This window comes from Panthera tigris, chromosome A3 (genome assembly GCF_018350195.1).
Source record: "Panthera tigris isolate Pti1 chromosome A3, P.tigris_Pti1_mat1.1, whole genome shotgun sequence".
NCBI classification, from domain to species: domain Eukaryota; kingdom Metazoa; phylum Chordata; class Mammalia; order Carnivora; family Felidae; genus Panthera; species Panthera tigris.
The window spans coordinates 42,605,405-42,625,129 of NC_056662.1; the positions used below are offsets into that span (position 1 = coordinate 42,605,405).

A 19,725-nucleotide genomic window follows, 5' to 3' on the forward strand; every position below is an offset into this window, starting at 1 on the left:
TCGTGAGTTTGAGCCCTGCATTGGGTTCACTGCTGTCAGCACAAAGCCTGCTTCGGATCCTGTCCCCTTTTCTCTCTGCCCCTCCCCCTTTCGCATTGTCTCATCTCTCTCTCTCTCTCTCTCTCAAAAATAAATAAACATTAAAAAAAGAGAGAGAAAGAGAAGTTGGGCTTGAAGAACTTACAGAGAAAGGGAATGAAGGCTATGAAGGCTCAAAAGTCCTACAGAGATTTCAGAGCTTCAGACCCTGAAAAACTAAGTTTGAAAGAAAAAAGTATGAAACCTAATCTCAAGACATATCTGCGTGTACCTCAGCCCTAAGACAGCTGTAGAGTAGCCGCTGAGGTGGGCTGCACTTGGCCTGAGGGACCCGCAGAGACAGAGGGCCCAAGGCAGGAGGCTGAGATCCCTGACCGTCCATTGGCCACATGACTTCTGGGAAGTCTCAAAACAAGAGGTGAGCTGTGGCTTCTGCTTTTGCAAAAACAGGTAAACATACCAATCCACGTTACAGACCTTCAGGAGGAGAAATGCATGGAAAGGAGCTTCGTAAACCACACATCTCACAAACATCTAGTTGAGAACGATAGTGTCACAATCCTGGGGGCGACCCAGCAAGCACACAGTGAAGAAGGACACTGGGGGGTGGGGGGGATGGGATAGTAGGAAGGAAGGGGTGATGCTATTATCAAGTTGCATGCCTTAAGATTAGATTAAGTCACATGCTAAGGTACAGACGACTTTAGCAGTTTTTCTGAAGATCCTTCCCTATATCCCCTGACCTCTGGTGACTCCTGCCCCAGAAGGGTACAGAGCATGATCCTATTTGTGCATTTCCATCTGCTCTGGCACAGAAGGGAGTGGCCAGGGAGGCCTTGCACAATATGGAGCTGAGCAGCTCCCCCAGGACACTTCAAGGTTCACAGATGTGGGGAGCCACGAACTTTCCATCTTAGTTCAGTTTGTGATCATAGACTGGGTACCCAAAGGCTGGGACAAGGTTGAAAAGAACTGGCCACTTTCCTTCCTCAACCTGACCCCCCTGAAGGAGCAGGGACCCCCTTCTGCTGCTCAGAGGACCCATGGTCAGGGCTGGGCTGCCTCACAAAGCCCGAAAGGTTAGGAGCCCCACTCCGTACAATGAGTGCCTGCTTATTTGACTCGCAGACAAATAATAGAGCTTTTTTTTTCTTTTCCATTTAAAAAAGAAAACGTATTTACCCAACAGATACAAAAATACTGATTTGAAGGGGTACACGCACCCCCCACTGTTTATAGCAGTATCATCAACAACAGCCAAACTACGGAGAGACCTCAAATGTCCACTGACTGATGAATGGATATAGAGGATGTGGTGTATATATACAATGGAACATTACTCAGCCATCAAAAAGAATGAAAGCTTGCCACTTGCAATGATGTGGATGGAGCTAGAGTGTATTGTGCTAAGCAAAATAGGTCAATCAGAGAAAGACAATTACTGTATGATTTCACTCACATGTGGAATTTAAGAAACAAAACTGATGAACATATAGGAAGGGGGGGGGGAGAGAAGAGAGGGAAACAAACCATAAGAGATCCTTGATGATACAGAACAAACTATGGGATGATGGAGGGAGGCAGGTATGTGTGGGATGGGCTAGATGGGTGGGGGATACTAAGGAGGGCACTTGTTAGGATGAGCACTGGGTGTCGTATGCAAGTGATGAATCACTGAATTCTACTCCTGAAACCAGTATTACACTGTCTGTTAACTAAAACTTAAATGAAAAAAAAAAAAATGCAGGTTACCAAAAAACCAGAAAATATGGGTGAAGGAAAGGTATTAAAATTTACCCATAGTCGGGTACCCCAAGAAGGCCTTTCTCCCACACAGACTCGTGTGTGTGTGACAAGGTCATCGTGGGGTGTCTGAGAGCGTTTTCCATCTCCTGCAGGTTGGCGGGGTTCCCCCGAGCCCTGACACGATGACGGTCTTCTGGCCTCAGGGCAAACAGGCCCGCAGACAGGGAAGGGTGTCCAGTGTGAATGCAGCGCAAGAGGGGAAGAGCCACGCTCAGCGACAGCAGTGCACCCACCAAGTTCCGGCGGAAGCACGACGTTCTGGAGAGTGTGCCAACGGGCATCTTGCGCTCCCCGTCGGTCCTTGGTTCCTCTGGGGCCAGCCCACACCGTACTAATCTGGACTCACCTCTAGGCACTGGGACAAAAAGAGCTGTCCTAAAAGTGTAACTTCACACTCCCAGCCGAGGTATGCCAGCAAAGACCGACTCCGAGGGCAAAAACAGATTTTCAAGAAACCCCCACCATGTACACAACACACTTCCTGTAAGAGGGACGCAGCATTCCTGATAAACACCATGCACGAGTCCTGAGGGACTCTCCGAGAGCGAACCAGCGGAGGCCTGCAACCAGGCTGCATGCACCCAGGAGCTTTAGTTCTGGGGAAATTTCCACTTCTCTGTGGCTCCCCGAGTTCCCTCTTCTGCAAACAACAATAAAAGAATCTGCGCCTTTTGTTTCATAAGTAAGCGTCTTCTCCTTACTCCACACCTGGGTTTATAACGCTCCCCTCAAGTGGTCACCATCTCGACAGCACCACGTGAAGAGTCAAGTCAGGTGGAAGGTGCTGGAAAACACTCACGTGGGCCTCTCAGCACTCTGAGCAAATTGTAAATCGTGAAGTGTCTTTGGGGAGCGATGCAGCACTGTGCTCCTAAATTGAAAACGGACCCGTCTTTTCACTTAGCAACTGCGTATCGACGTAGTTACTTTGCAGAGATACACTACAATATACGTACATCACTGTGGCATTAATTTTAGCAGCAAAAAAACCGCACGCTGGTTAATGCCATTTAAATAAGCAAACGATACATTCACGCTATGGGACAGGATACAGCAGCAGCAGCCCTGTAGGTACAATACAGAAAGATGTCACTGGTACCCTGGTACACAAGGCAAGCAAGCTCCAAGGCTGTGTGCACCGCAGGCCGCAACTGTGTGTGCCAAAGCAATGAGCGGAATGGCTCCCAGGCTCCCCCATGAAAGGGAGGGAGTGGAAAGACTTTCGGTTTTCACCTTCCACACTTCTATGCTGTTTGTACTCTGTTTGCTGGAAGCACACATTTATACGCTAATAAATTTTAAAAGCGTGGATTAGGAAGGCAGGTGTTCACTGTCAGATCCAGCCACGGACAAGTGGTAAAAACCTGCCACACGGCCCTGATTTGCTCTTGTAGGAAAAACAGATCAGAAGTCCTGGAAGAGTTCCAACTGGGGCCTGCAGAAGCGTGTCCTGTGCCTGCCTCCACACCTGCCTGGTCTCTCTCTGGGGCGTCTGTCAGCAAGGACCCTGCTGGGCCCACCTGGTGACAATTGAGGACACAACCGTCTGTGGTGCCCCCCAGCTCTGGGGCAGGTTCTGCTGCTGATCTGTCGTGCATCATGGGCCAGCCACAGGCTCCACGATTTCACTTGTCACATAGCACTGGGATATGGAGGACGACGGGGAGCTCACCCCCACCCCACTCAGGATGCAGGCAGACAGAACAAGGCACTGGGTGAGCTGCGTGGTGCCAACTCAGAGCTGCAAAGACATGCTCATTTTTACAGGCTGCCTGGCCTCCTCCTGGTGGCTCTGGTCTAGAACGGCACTGTCCTAACTGACTGCACTGATGGAGACACTCTTCCCTGCACTGTCCAGCAAAGGCAGCCACTGGCCACAGGGCACTGCTGAGCACTTGGAATGTGGCGAGCGCAACTGAACCAGTCATTTGACTGACTTTTGATCGATCTGAATGCTAACTGAGATAGCCCCCATGTGACCAGCCCTAGACTTCTAGCTCTCTGGTGCCTACGGTTAAAACTTCAAGGCCCTAGAGCCCTCCCTGACCCAAGTTCAGGTCTCCTCTATTTGGAGAAGGAGCTCCTTTCCTGGCCTGCTCCACACCTACTCTCCAGGCATCTCCCCTAGCTGAGGCCGCTCACATCTCCACACCCCCAAGTTTCTAGATGCCTGGGGCCACCCAGCCCAGCCCGAGCTGTGCTCTTGAGTTGAGTGCACAGGGCCATGGAGAAGCTGGTGGTGGGTAGGCCCTGGACAGAAATACAGAAGCTCCACCCCAGCTAGTGGGCAAGGAGGTCAAAAGCAGGCAGCCGGGGCTGACTGCAGCATCTCGAGCAAAGGAAGGAACACGGGACATGCAGTATGACTATATGAGAGGAATGTGGCCTGCTTCCCATTCAGCAACACGGTTATGGCCACAAGATCACCGCCATGGATGCTCAATGTGAGTCAGATCAGTTCTGGAATGCTAAACATGTATGAGATGTCATCACAACGGAAGAGTGAGTGAGCCCTATTCTATCATACTCCACTTGGAAAATCCATGCCGTCCATAGACACAGGTCGTGGCTAAATGAAAACATGGAAAGAAATCAGCATTCTGGACAGTGGGAATATGGCTGCAAATGACTGAAGGCTCTCAGAGTGGAGAAGGGCCTTGATGGCTCGTCACTGACATCTGACTTGGGAGTCGTCTTCAGAGCAAGCCCCAAACCGCATGTCTGTATTTGGGAGCGCCAAACACCCAAACACCCAAACACCCAAAGCACACACTTCACTTACTCTACCCTCAGGTCCACAGTCCTTTACAGACAAGAGCTGCAAAGCTGCCGGAAGCCAGGCATCATGGAGACACCCACCTTGCCCTGTGCCATCCTGGCAGTGACTCAGGGGTCCTTACTACCTGCTCCCCACCCCCCACCTCCCCACCAAGTGTGGTCCTGGAAACAACAGCATCAGCATCTCCCAGGAGCTGGTTAGAAATGCAGAGTCTCAGGCTCTGCCCAGAACTGTGAGTCAGACTCTTTACCTTAACAAGTCCCCCAGGGGATCCAACTGCATAGAAAGTTGGAGAAGCAATGCACTTGGGCATATCCCCACTACTTCTGAACACACAGATTATTTCAGGATCCTCCTGGTGTTGGTGCAGGGAGTGGCCTGCGTCTACTCTGGGTGTGGGGGTGGGGCTTCAAGATGGCTTTACACCCCAACCACAGCAGGTGGAGATCACATGACAAATTACATTCAGGAAAATGACAAATTACAAGACAGTTTTTTCCCCATGTCTCTAGGCTCTCAAACCCCCTGAAGAATAAAGAAATTCGCTTTTCAGGTGTCCTCTCAGCTGCACATAATACCCTGTGTGGCTGGGTTTTCATTCTGGGTCTGACGATCCTGTGTGGTTGCTTTTGTGGCCCAGTGCCCCATATTGGCCTTTGTGATTTTCTCATTGCAACCTTGGAGTGGCGTCAGGCCTCCCGATATCTGGGCTGATTAATATTAATTTTGGCTGTCTTTGGTATTTTCTGGGGTTTTATTTTTTTTTTAATTAAATCTAATTTATCCAGACCTTACATGTTTAGAGGGATCCATAAGCAGACTCTTCCAAATCTTGAACATGTTGCCCAAGATCAGAACATTTCTTCTTCCCACTGAAATGAGGCTGCCTCCCCTCACTGAAGTTCTCAGGCATGACAGTCTGCTTCAGGACCATTTTATTCTTTGACCTGTCTGTCCTTGGGCCAGCACCCTAACCTGTAATTACAATGGCATGGGAATATATTCACACATCAGACACAACTGGCTTCCCAAAAGCTGCTTAAAAAAATCTATCCGATATTCCAACCTATTTTCCCCTCCAGATGGGACTTTTAGAATAGTTTTGTCAAGTTAAAGGCGGGAGTCGGCGGGGGAATCCCATTGAAATTTTGGCTAGAATAATTTTAGTAATAATTGTCATTTTATCCATAATATTTAATCTCTGGAATTTCTTTTCTCTGTTCAAATTCTCTCTTAGGCCAGCAAGGTGTTGTGTGGGTTCATATAGGTCAGAAAGTTAGGTCTTCCTCCTAATAAGGTTCTCTATTTCTGGCTTATTAGTACCACTTGCCTTCCTTCCTAAAGTATCACATTTCTATCTATTCTGTGCCTTGTTTCAGATGCCTAAAGCCAAACATGGTAACAATGGCCACAGGACATAGGCCACAGGAAACAGGAAGCTCTATTCTGAACAAACCTGATGCTTTACAGAAAACAGGCCACTTCTCAGTTCCATCCCTGTCCTCATGTCTCAAATACCCTGTCCCTGGGTCAAGTGGAACATCAACTTAAAGACAAGGCAGCAAGCCTTTCCTCTGGCCTGCGGAGGCAGACGGAGGCTGAACATTTGGATTTTCAGAGGGCTTTGAGAAACTGGCCTCACCTGTGGGGGGCCAGGTGGGCTCATCCTTGAGGCTCAGCAGAAGCCTGAAGCTGCTCACACAGCACAGGTCCCCCCATAAGGAACTGGGTGCTGCCTGAACAAATGCCCCCCCAAAAGGTGGGGGAGGAGGAAACCTGAGAAAAGGTAATGCATCTCCACAAAGAGGCAAGAAAGGGAAACCCAGCTAAGAACATAGGGCCTTGTGCTGGATAGCCCCTATCCAGCACAAGGCCCAAACATCTCAGACCCCCTAAGATAACTCGGTAAGACAAATGCAATTAATTATCCAAATCAACTAATGGCTAGTCAAAGATATTTAAAAAAAAAAAAAAAAAGGAAGAAAGAAAGAAAAGCAAACAGAAGACTGCCATATCAAATGAGTGATGAACAGGAAACAGGAACTCACTGGCCCAATTTCTATAATGCACACTAAAAAGATAACAGAAAATTACCATTCTGTATTGTATATATATAAAATGGTCCACTAAGTAACTGGGATAGGGAGTTGGGAAGAGGAAAAACTGGGGATGGGGGTGGATGCCATTGTTAACCTTAAGAACATCCTACCATTAGTCATTCAACAAACATACAGAAACGAGTACCAGGTGAGGTAAGCAACAAACAGGCTGGCAGAACATACTCAGACGTCTAAGAAAGATTTGCCAAGACACAGAAGTGTTTCAGATTGCGTGGTGGATGGAATTACTATTCCTAATTCCTCACCACTCCTTGTACTCACATACTCACACCTCTTACAACATCACTTGGCAGTCCCTCCCACTGGAGACAGTGCCCTTCCTACCCCTTGACTCTGGCTCAGTCACATGACTTGCTCTGGCCAATAGGATGCTGGTTTGACATGTGCCCTTTTACAGCTCTACTGTAACCAGGAGAAGGACCTCTACCCTCCAGAATCCCTGAAGCCTCAGCCTGGGCCCCAGAATGAACACATATGGAACAGACCTATGCTCGATCTACAGCAAGGGGCCGAACCTAGTTAAACTGCAGCGTGAAGCAGAGCCACTCAGCTGAGACAACCCAGATCAGTCTACTTTCAGCCAATTCAACAGAAGCACGAAAAAGAATAAATGACTGCTGGTGTAAGTCACTGAATTATGGGATGTTTGTTACACAGCTTTGTTGTAGCAACAGCTAACTGATACATATGGCTCCCCCAAAGGGAATCCATAAGCTACTAAAAGATCGCTTTTCCCTTCCAGTTCACAGAGAAATCAGAACTACTTACCAGGCTCACCTTTCTTCTTTGAGCCAGACTTCTTCTTTGCAGGAGCCTCTTGCTTTGGTGCCTCTTGGCTCTGGACCATATCTGCATTTTTGCCTTGGATAGGAGCTGACTCTGTCCTTTTACCCTGATTGGCAGATGTATCCACCTTTTTGCCCTGGTTGGGAGACCCTTCTGACTTTTTGCCCTGGGTCGGGGTTCCCTCTGCCTTTTTGCCTTGATTGGGGGCCCCCTCTGCTTTTTTCCCCTGGCTTGCAACAGCCTCTGCCTTTGTGCCCTGACTAGCAACTGAATCTGCCTTTTTACCCTGATTCTGGGCCCCCTCTGCCTTTTTGCCCTGATTCTGGGCCCCCTCGGCCTTTTTGCCCTGGTTGGGAGCCCCCTCTGCCTTTTTGCCCTGGTTGGGAGCCCCCTCGGCTTTTTTGCCCTGGTTGGGGGTCCCCTCTGTCTTTTTGCCCTGGTTGGGGGCACCCTCAGCCTTTTTACCCTGGTTTGGGGTTCCCTCCTTTTTGCCCTGGTTGGGGGCTCCCTCCACCTTTTTGCCCTGGTTCTGGGCCCCCTCTGCCTTTTTGCCCTGGTTCTGGGCCCCCTCTACTTTTTTGCCCTGGTTCTGGGCCCCCTCTGCCTTTTTGCCCTGGTTGGGGGTCCCCTCTAACTTTTTGCTCTGGTTCTGAACCACTTCCACCTTTTTCCCCTGATTGGGGCTCCCGTCTGCCTTTTTACTCTGGTTTGGGGTCCCTTCCTCTTTTTTACCCTGGTTGGAGGCCCCCTCTGCTTTTTTGCCCTGATTCTGTGCCCCCTCTGCCTTTTTGCCCTGATTATGGGTCCCTTCTACTTTTTTGCCCTGGTTGGAAGCTCCCTCTGCCTTTTTGCCCTGGTTGGGGGCCCCGTCTGTCTTTTTGCCCTGGTTGGGGACCGCTTCTGTCTTTTTGCCTTGGTTTGGGGTTCCTTCTCCCTTTTTACTCTGATTCTGGGCCCCTTCTGCCTTTTTGCTCTGATTCTGGGCCCCTTCTGCCTTTTTACCCTGATTCTGGGTCCCTTCTGCCTTTTTGCCCTGATTCTGGGCCCCTTCTGCCTTTTTGCCCTGGTTCGGGACCACTTCTACCTTTTTGCCCTGATTCTGGGCTCCCTCTGCCTTTTTGCCCTGGTTGGGAGCCCCCTCTGCTTTTTTGCCCTGGTTGGGGGGTCCCTCTGCCTTTTTGTTTTGGTTCTGGACCCCCTCTGCCTTTTTGTTCTGGTTCTGGGCTCCCTCTGCCTTTTTGCCCTGTGCAGTGCCAGTGGCTGGGGTACTGGCCTTGGCACCCACTGGGGGCACAACCACCATAGGCACCTCTTTGGGAGCAGTTTCCAAGATGGCAGCCTTGGAGGTAAGAACTTGGATAGAATTCACTACAGAACTAACTGCTGGTTCCACCTTTGCCACTTTTTTCTCCTTTTTCTTTTTGTCCTTAGGGGAGGAGGCCAGCTTCTCTTGGGGCACAGCTGGTACTGGGGCTACAGGGGCAATGACCACGGGGGGCTGGACTGGGGTTGGAGCCACGGCCACTGCAGGTGCCCGCACAGGATCTTTGAGAAGGATGGTCACGTTGGGGGCTGGCTCGTGGTCAGGTATCTTCCCATTGGGTTTCTCTTCCTTTTTCTTGGTCTTTCCTTTCTTCTCCACTGTTTTCTCCTTCTTTTTCTTCTCCACTTTCTGGTGGTGCGTTTTCGCCATCTCCTTGCGCTGGTTGGCTAGGGCTTCTTCATATGACGTTTCCTTCATGGAGAAGGTGGACACCAGGAAGATGCCGATGGCAGAAACGACCATGAATCCACCAAAGACCACAACCCCCAAGGTCTGAGTGTCGTAAATATCCATCCTGGCTTGCTTTCCTTTCACCTGCCAAATACATACATGTAGGTTACTTTTTGTAGAAACAGAGGCATTTGACAGTTTCCATCCTCACCCCTGCCCCCAAACTTAAGGTTTTGCTAATCCTTCAGACTGATAAAGTCGAAGAAACAAATCCAGACAATCTCTGATGTCATCCATTCCTTCCTGCCCCTCTTCAGGAGTGAGTTTTTATGCAAGATATGAGCAGCCCCTACTAGTGCTAGGATAGGAAGTGGCAGAGAAATGGCAGAGTACAGGTGTGGACACATAATACCCTGGAGACTCAGAAGCCACAATCACAACTCAAGAGATTCTCCACCGTGGGGGTCAAAGATGCACATAAGCATGAGCACAGGCGAGGTGTGAGACAATGGGGAGTGGTGAGGACTGGGGCATGAATGCCCCAGTAAACTAGGGGTACAGTGTCACCCAGCCATTGCTAATTATTGTAGAAATGTTGAGTGCTGTGTTGAGAGATCTGCTTTTTCACACTAGGCCAGAAATGTTTTTGTTTTTTTTTTTTCTCCTTAAAATGAAATCGACTGATTTAAAAAAATACCATGTGAACCAAATCAAGTACTTCTGCAGGCTTTCGGCTGCATGCGTTCTGGCCAGCAGCCCCTGGCCCTCTAGCTCTACTTTGCTGCCTTCCTTTCCCTCTTCTCCAGTGCTGACAGACAACGACCGAGCGTCAGAGACAAAAAACCTTCACAATCCTGAAAAGTGATCAAGAAATTGTTGAGGAAAAAATGGCCTTCAGGATACACTCCTAAAGAGTTGCTGAAGCTGCAAGGTGCACAACAGGAAACAGGAAGTCCTGGAAAGCCCACCAAAGAAGAGACCTCATGTTTGGAATTTCACAGCCACAGGCTGCAAACAGTGGGGGTAAATGGTGTCACCAGACCCAATCCTCACCCCAGGGAGGGAGCTTTTTGCCTGATGACACTCCAAACAAACCAAGAGGATGAGCCACTTCTTTTCACTGCCCCTGGACCAGAGTCCACGACTTCCGGGCTGCCAGCCCAGGCTGGGTCTGACTTCAGTGAGGAACCCCAAGAGAGTTACTTATTTGGGTGTGGTCAACTTTTATCAGCTAATTTTGATGTGACTATCACATTCCCAGTCCCCTGCACAGATCCTAGCCCCCCTTAAGAGGAGCAGTGATGGAATTAGTGAACAGAACACAAGTATAAGAAGGAAGGTAAGGGGCCCTGGGTGGCTCAGTCAGTTAGGTGTCCTCCTCTTGATCTCAGCTCAGGTCATGATCTCATGCTTCGTGAGATCGAGCCCCATGTCAGGCTCTGAGCTGACAGCATAGAGCCTGCTTGGGATTCTCTCTCTCTCTCTCTCTCTCTCTCTCTGCCCCTCCCCCACCTCTCAAAAATAAATAAACTTGACAAAAAAAAGGTGAGTCGGGGAAGGTGGGACAAGAGGAAGGAGGGAACAGAAGGGGAGAGGTCAACAAGCCCCCCTCCCTGGCATGACCACTGCCTGCCAAATCTTTAGACCCTCGGGTAGGCTGGGTCCAGGCTTGCCAAGGGCTCAGAAGTAGAGATTTGTCCTCCATTGGGAGCAGGGGAGGGCAAGAGGGTGGGGATTTCTTAACAATCATGAAATCCAAATTCTGACATTAGGGCATTTTATTTTATTTTTTATTTTTTAATGTTTATTTTTGAGAGAGAAAAAGAAAGAGAGCGTGAGAATTGGGTAAGGGCAGAGAGAGAGAGGGAGACACAGAATCTGAAGCAGACTCCAGGCTCTGAGCTGTCAGCATAGAGCCCGACGCAGGGCTCAAACCCACGAACCATGAGATCATGACCTGAGCCAAAGCTGGACGCTTAACCGACTGAGCCACCCAAGTACTCTAACATTAGGGCATTTTAAAGAAGGGACTAAGAAGAGATTGTTCTAAATGCCTCAGCATTAGGTTTGAGGAAAAAAAAATCACTCATCACGGAACACACACACAATTTCACTGTGGCTTTCTAAATAAGCTCTCTGCAGGAACAGGATTTAAGGTACTCATGACAAAAACTCCACAGCATGTGCTCCCCCCGTGGTGACTACACCAGCTGCAGGCTATGACATTTACTTCTCCCAGACTGTCACCTTTATCGCAGCTGTGACCGCCGCAAGCCAACTCTGAGGTGGGCTCATGGAGCTTTCAAATCCTGGGCAAGTGGATTCTGACCTCTGGCCGTGGGTTCTGATGGCGTGAGCCACAGCCAGGCACCCTCAAGAGAGGCTGTCCCAAATTAGCCTTTCCAGGAACACACTCACAAGCGAGGTATCAAAAAGGACACTGCACCCTGTTCAGTCCCGGAAGGGATCCAGTGGGTGGGAGGGCAGGGACACAAAGGCCTGGAACTTTCTACCATCAACTTCCATTTCTTGGTGGGCATCGACCAACCAAAACTCTGGGTCCTCACGAGGAGCTCTCAAAACTTCGCCGACATGGACACATTCAGGTACAAAGATCACATTGTAATCAAATGTATTTAATCTATTCAGATGACAAAAATCCTCTGAAACACTCCCCTCCCTCCCCCGTCCCCCGCTTCTTCAGAGGCAGTGTGAGACCAGGGGTCTGGGTCACCCTGGTCTGGGTCGCTCCATAAGTCCCAGTGGCTTCTCAACAGCTGTGTACTCAAAGGGCGGTCTTCCATGGAGCTGCTGCAGGGTCACCACGCCGACACAGTCACCAGGCTCCCACAAAGCCGGGTCTGTTCCCCGCTGAGCACTGTGGGATCGGTGCGGCCTTGCGGTATAGGCAGAAAAGCCAAGGTTGAAAAATGTGCCTTGAATCTTACTCAAGCTAGGCAAATACGGGATACAAAAATATACCCTCTGTTAGGAGCACAGACTTGAGAAAAAGCTAGCTCGGGAGAATATTTTTCCTCCGCAGCACACACAAACGCATGTTTGAGAGGAGCACAAGTGTGTCTTCCAAGTTGTGCAGAACGGGTTGCTCTAAAAAGGAATTACATCCCCACCGCTAATTCCTGAGTTAGAATTTCTTTAAAAGAAATCTTTCACAGGAAAATGAAAAGCCCTAGTCTCGAGAAGTAATACACTGAAACATTTACGGCTCAGGCCGTATTGCCACAAATGGCAAAGAAATCTCAGCGAAAGCCAAGCCAGCCCGCTGCTCAGCAGAAACGTCGTGGGGAGATCCCACACTCACCGGGGTGATAACGCCAGCGATGCCTTCCAACTGTGCTCTCGGGACCAGCATTCTGGGTGCTTCGCTTCTGAAATCCCCACTGTCCTAAAAGGACCCCCAGTAGGAATGTCCCCCGGGTTTTCCCATTGGGCCAGGCCCAGCAGGTCAAAGAATGAGGCCAGATGTGTGACCACCCACATCTTGTATGGACTGACCACAAAGGACCTGTGTTCTGTCAATTCCAGAAACTTCTGTGAAATATGTGCTTTCACTTACTATTGCTAGTACTCTTGAAAGCGTAGAGCAGAGGGGTGTCTGAGTGACTCAGTTGGTTGAGCGTCTGACTCAACTTTGGCTCAGGTCATGATCTCATGGTTCGTGAATTCAAGCCCTGTATTGGGCTCTCCGCCATCAGCTAAGAGCCCACTTTGGATCCTTCGTCCCTCTCTCTCTCTCTGCTCCACCCCTGCTGTGTCTCTAAAATCAGTAAGGGTCTGGAAAGAATGTCTTTTCTTCTGTTCCTAGGGGGTAAGGATTCAGGGAACAAAAGTCTGTGGAGGCCCTGAATTCTTTAGACATGGAATACATTTACCAGCTCGTGTGGCCCAACCAACGCAGTCCAATTTGGCCAGTTCAAGCCAATTTGGCAATTGAGACTTGGGTAGGTTTTGTGAAGATACCCTCAACAGCACCTCTGGGGCTGGATCTCATCACTAACCATCTGCTCTGTCATGGGCCATAAGCAGGTGCACAGAGAAGCGTGGGGCAGGGATGTGCCCGGCGGATGTCAAAGAGATCTAGTTTCCAGACACCCTTCCTGGGCACAAGGTGACCAGCCAGGCAGGTACAAAACTAAAACAGAGCGACAATAAATCAGAGACCCTAGCAGATATGGCTGCATCAGGACCACTATCACCTAATTTGTTTAAATATTGTAAAAAATATTGTGACCACCCATGTCCTACCACTCAAGCTCTTGTCTCACAGGGACTCTGAAGCAGTGTTGAGCAGGGTGGGAGGGGGGGCTTACTGGTCTCTTCTCTGAGTTTCCACGTCTGTTAGATGCTGTGTTGACTGTAGGTTTGTAGCAGAAGCATTTTATGAGGTTAAGCTATCTTGTATTCCTAGTCACCTCTTCTTTTCTTCTTTTTTTAACAACTGGGTACTGAATTTTAGCAAATGCTTTTTCTTTATCCCTTGACATTTTCTCTAATCTGAAATGGGTTGAATCACAATAATATATATTCTAATGTTAACTCACAGATGGTTCGTATGGTATAAACGCTTCTTGATGTTGGGTCCTTTCTTTTTTAATGTATCACTAGTTTGGTTTGTTCACTTTTTTCATGTGAGATTTGCATGTGTGCTGCGGAGTGAGAAAACCTAGGGATCATTCTCATGACCCCGTCTTTCTGTGATCTTGGTAGCAAGGTCACTCGAGTCTTACAAAATGAGCTAAGGATGGTCCCTTTCCCCTCTCTTCTCTGTGGGTTTAGAAGAACTTGCCTGCAAAACTGTCAAGATCTGGTGTTTCCAGATCTGTTCCTGGCGGTGGGGGGAGGGGGTAAAGAGTTAACTCTTTCTGCTAATTTTATTTAACTGCTAATTAACTGCTAATTTTATTTTATTTTAACTGCTATTTTATTTTTCCACTCAGTTTTATGGAGATATAACTGTCACACAGAACTGTGTAAGTTTGGGGCACGTGGGTGGCTCAGTCGGTTAAGTGTCCGACTTCAGCTCGGGTCATGATCTCGCAGCTCAAGAGTTCGAGCCCCACGTTGGGCTCTGTGCTGACAGCTCGGAGCCTGGAGCCTGCTTCAGATTCTGTGTCTCCCTCTCTTTCTGCCCCTCCCCTGCTCACACTCTATCTCTGTCTTAAAATAAGTATTAAAAAAAAAATTAAAAGAACTGTGTAAGTTGAAGGTGTACAGCATAATGACTTATGCATATATTGTGAAATGACTACCACGCTAAGTTCAGTGAACCTCCATCATCTCATACAGAGACCAAAACAAGGCAGAAAAAAAAAAGGGGGGGAAAACAATTTTATCTCTCGGGAGAACTGTTACTCTCTTAACTTTCAGACGCCCCACACACCAATGTTAGCTGTAGTTGCCAGCCAAGCCGTCTGGGACCTCCCTAGCACTCGCTTATGTTGTTAACTGGGAGTGTGCACCTTCTGACCACCTTCCTGTGATTCCTCCTACTCCTGCCCTTGGTGACCGCTGGTCATCCCTTTTTCTAGGAGACTGGTTTTGGGTTTTTTTTAGATTCCACATATAAGTGAGATCACACAGAATTTGTGTTCCTCTGACACAACACATTATGTTTCACTCAGCATAACGCCCTCAAGGTCCATAAGTGGCAAGGTTTCCTTTTATGGCTGAATCATAATCTATTGTGTGTGTGCGTGTGTGTTCGTAGCACAAACTTCCTTATCCACTCATCTGTCAATGGACACTTAGGTTGTTCCATGTCTTGGCTGTTATAAATTGCTGATTCAATATCAAGGATGATTCCAAACCAGCTTTTGGGTTTGTGATCCAGCATACATAATTTTCATTATTCCTTCCTCTAATCTCTATTGGTTTATTCTGCTCTAACTTTCCAACATGGACATTTATTAATTTTCAGGCCTTTCTTTTTTCTTACAGCAAATATTTAAGGCAACAAATTTCCCTCTTAGTACTGTTGTAGCTACATACTACAAGCTGCAGCACACATACTCACTTTTTTCATGATTGTTCAGTTGTCTTTTCTAAATCCCATAAGATCTCCTAGACTCATGAGATGGTAGTGACCTTAACTTCCCTAACACATGGGGGCTTTAAAATATCACTGATAGTTCTTATTTAACTGTGTTGTCATCAGAGAATCTGTTCTGGGTGATATAGAACAAAGCATTTAGACCTCTAATCAGGATATGGAGACACTAATAATTTTTTACATGACCTAGCACACAGAAACATACATACGTATGTGTATATACATATACACAACACTTTCATGAAATAACTCAGTACTAGGACATGTGATACATCAGTATTTTCTATACTATTAAAACATCTGAAAAGGTTTTTCACAATAAATTAAATTCATTTTGAGTCTCACAATAGGTTGGGCCTATACTCTAAAAAATACTAATTGAGGGGCACCTGGGTGATGCAGTTAAGTGTCCGATTTCGGCTCAGATCATGATCTCGCGAGTTTGAGCCCCGTGTCAGGCTCTGTGCTGGCAGCTCAGAACCTGGAATCCACTTCAGATTCTGTGTCTTCCTTTCTCTGCCCCTTCCTGGCTCATGTACTTGCGCGCTCTCTCTCTCTCTCAAAGAATAAATAAACATTAAAAAAAATAAAAATACTAATTTAGATAACGATATTTGGTGAGTTTTGCTAGACTGTGGTCAACTTTTATAAATACACGTGTTCTCTATGGAGTGAAGGGTTCAATGTGTATCCTTAGCTTCAGCTTAATACCTTCTATAGACCATTTTTGGCTAATTCAATCTAATAGCTATTGAGAGCTTTTAACATTTCCCACCACGTATCATGTATTTATCAGTTTCTCCTGGGAATCTGTCAATTTGGGCTTTACTTGAAGGCCATCTCATTAGGTGAACATCAGATCAGCATTGTTACATCTTCTTGATAAAGTATCTGCTATTCCCCACACTCCCCCCCCCCATTACATAGTGACCTTCTTTATCCCTAATAATGAACTTTTTTTTTTTTTTTAACCATTAAAGTCTAGCTTGTCTGATTATTTAAAAAGTTATACCAACATTTGGGAGGTTAATACTGACCTAGAATCATTTTCTATTCTTCACTTCCAACCTTTCTGTGTTCATATGTTTTAAGTAGAACTCTTAAAAATAGCATAAAGCTGGATTTTATTTTAAGACCAGTGTAGCAATTTGTCTTTTTAACTGGTAGGTTTAATTCATCAACGCCTATTGTGATTTCCTATACAATTGGACGCACTGAAACCTTGATTTTGTCATTCCTATTTATAATACTTCCTTGCTTATTCTCCTCCCACTCCCTTTATTTCTGCATCCTATCAGGCTATTTAGGTTTTATCTCCTTTTCCTCTATGGTGTTTAGAAGTTATACATACTACTGCTACTCTTTTTTTTTTTTTTTAATGAGTACTGAAATTATAATTAAAATGTGTTTTACTCTTCCATTTTCCTAGCATACATACTTGACCTATTTCCCCGATGCCTCCAGCCACTTCCCCAACAGCCAAAGAACTGTGGAAGGCTTGAAGTCTGGTGCCCATCCATCTGACATGAGCCCCTTTTCCGACTTGGCGCACCCCGCTTCTCCATCACACACACCCCAGAATGACTCAAACGACCCAAAGCGACTCTTGTCTCAGACAGCTCATGTTTGCATTCCCCAAATGTTTACCAATTTCTTTGTTGACCACTGCTTCTTGCGCCTCACTCCCTTCTTCTTGGGTCATTCCAAAGTACATCCTTGACCAGCTCTTTCAACAAGGATCTATTCTGGATCAACTTTCTCAAGTCCTCATAGACCCGTAATAATAATATCGTTATTCTACTCGTGCTCTTCATGAGTGGATTAACGGAGTGCAAAATTCCCTGCTGACTGTCCTTGTCTCTTACCACTTTGAAGATACTATTTTATCTGTCTTCTAGCTCTTTTGGGGGGGAGGAGGAGTCACTATTGAGAAACATGCTACTGATCTGTTGTTCCTTTATGACATCTTAAAAAAAATCTCTCACAACTTTTAAGATTCATCTTTGGAGTTCTAAGGATTCAACAAAAATATTTTTTAAGATTATTTATTTTGAGAGAGAGAGAGAGAGAGAGAGAGAGAGAGAGAGGCAGAGACAGAGAAGCCCAAGTAGGCTCTGTGCTATAAGCCAACACAGGACTCAAACTCACAAACCGTGAGATCATGACCTGAGCCAAAATCAAGAGTTGGACACTTAACTGACTGAGCCACTCAGGCACCTGTCAAGAAAATATTTTTAGGTGTATATCTTTATTTACCTTATTCAGGCTCATTGTGCATTCTGAGGTTGAGGGCTCATGCTTTTCAAAAATTCCAGAAAATCCTGGGCCACTTTGTGCTTAGAAAATTTTTTTGCTCCTTCTCTGGGGCAGAACTCCTAATCTGACCTCAAGCTCTCCATGCTGCCACCTGGGAAAACTCCTCAGACATACGTTCCATTTCACCAACAGTCTCTTCAGCTGAATCTAAACAGCTCTGTAATCAGTCCTTTGAGTTTATCTCTTTTCAAGTTGGCCTGTTTTTTTTTTTCTGGTGTTATTTTTTCCATTAATGTTTTTCATTATCTACTTTTATATCTTTAATAGCGATTTCGTGTCACGTCTTTGGTGGGACTTTATCAGAGGCAATCCTGTCTGGGGTGAGTAGTGGGCTTGTGTCAGAGCTGTTTAATCTTTGTTATGACAGGGCCCTCGGAAAGCAGCAACCTCGGACTAACTTTTACACAAGGCCTGGGCTTCCTATAATAGATTCTCAGGAGACTGATGCCCCCCCCCCCCACCCCCACCACTGCCCCAGGACAAAACAGGTAAGTTTCTATGTCATCTCCCCTGGCTGCTAGTCCGTCCTTTCATTGAGGGTGCGCGTTTCACACGAGGGTGTGAGGGGGGCTCGGGTCCTACTCCCCACTGACGAACCCCTGTTCCCATCTAGACGCAAAAGCCAAAGACCCAGGTGACTCGGGCTGACAAGACCCCACCCACACCCCATGGTCAGTTTACTTCTGGGTCCCAGTCATTTCCCTCACCCTTGGTTTACAGCTTTGGCAACCTCTTTTATTACCCTGCAAGCCCAGCTAAGCTTTTAGAGAATGCCTATGAACTTTAACATTTCTAAATGTCTGGAGAAGAGGGTTTTCAGATCAACTCATCTAAATATTAAGTGTAATTTCTGATTTTTTTTTTTTTTTTTACCCAGAGAAAGAAAATTTGGTTGCTAAACAATATATTCTGAAATAATTTATTTCATGAGTTAAGGGAATGGAAACGACTTAATTCCCACTTTAGAAAAACAATGCTACTCATTTTAAAGAAAGATGAAACACTAAAAATAGAAATGTATTCTATTATAAGCCTTTGCTTATTCATTGGCTATTTCAGATTCAGTTTCTACGCCTAAGGAAAAAAAATAAAGAATTGACATGTTTTTGTGTTTCTCCAAAATAATGGTCTTTGGAAAAGTAAGTACTTCAAAAGGCCTAAATCTTCCGAGAACGCACAGGAAGCCTACAGGCCTCACCTCATCAATGAAGACAACATGCCTACGAGGCAGGAATCCAGAATCCTGACTTCTCAAAATGACAGCAGTTAAGATGTGCTGGCCCATGACAGAATTCGTACTGTGACTGACATCAGGCTCCCAGAAAGCAGGGACCGGTCTCTTCCGCACTGTGTCCAAGCAAACCTCAGCTCATCGACACTCCCAAGTGCTCCGTGAACAAAGGCCATCAGGACAGGAGTCGCCATTTGTATGGTTATAAAGATCACATCCAACCAGAAAAGACCCGGTATCCCCGGTAAAGGAAAAGAATGTGTGCTGGTGGTTTTGCACACCTTCGCAAACAGTTAGTTCTTGGTTCTTCAGAGTTTTCCCACTATTGCAAACGTGGTCTCTGTTTCATTTTGTTTGCCGCTGGTTGATTTCTGTAGGGTGACTTCTCCCCCCAGCAACTTTTGCCTAATTCTAGGGACACATCCTTAGATTTTTAAAAACATTTCCTAGGTATATAAGCATACTGCCTATGAATCACAGTTTTGTTCCTTTCTCCCCAGTCTTCCTGTCTTCGGCTTCACTTTCCTTGAATTTTTCACAGGGTAGGCCCTCCCAACACTGTGCTAAAGAGAAGGAAGGATCCAGGCATTCCAGTTTTTCCTGATCCCAAAGGCAAGATTTAAGTATGCTGCTGGTTAGTACGGTGTTTGCTACAGGCTTTTTGTAGAGATCCTTTTATCAGGTTCTCGGTTCTCTTCTTGGGTCAGTGTGGATAAGTCATATTTTCCTAGAAATTTATATATGTTGTCAGAACTTGCAAAACTCTTGCCATGTTGACGTGGAAAAAAAAGAGGTCTTCTCTGTATAATGCGTGGCATGATCCCTCCTCTGGATCCTTCAGATATTTTTAATAAGCATCTACAA

The 19,725-nt window shown here is 46.7% G+C and overlaps 1 protein-coding gene and 1 long non-coding RNA gene across 4 annotated transcripts in view; one reads left to right on the top strand and one right to left on the bottom strand.

Annotated features, from left to right (window-relative positions):
* The window catches only part of RRBP1 (ribosome binding protein 1), a 64,212-nt gene that overhangs the window by 30,867 nt on the left and 13,620 nt on the right, over positions 1 to 19,725 (bottom strand). For 2 of the 3 annotated variants that reach the window (XM_042980947.1, XM_042980945.1), the window contains exon 2: positions 7,513 to 9,388. In XM_042980947.1, coding sequence (XP_042836881.1) covers positions 7,513 to 9,367 — 1,855 coding nt within the window. In that variant the 5' untranslated portion in view covers positions 9,368 to 9,388. The remainder of the gene's footprint in view (positions 1 to 7,512; positions 9,389 to 19,725) is intronic. The other variant, XM_042980946.1, reaches the window with a different exon arrangement.
* On the top strand, positions 4,336 to 7,478 carry LOC122237269. The gene is made up of 3 exons (XR_006215609.1): positions 4,336 to 4,856; positions 6,004 to 6,410; positions 7,142 to 7,478. It is a non-coding gene; the product is annotated as an uncharacterized LOC122237269 (long non-coding RNA).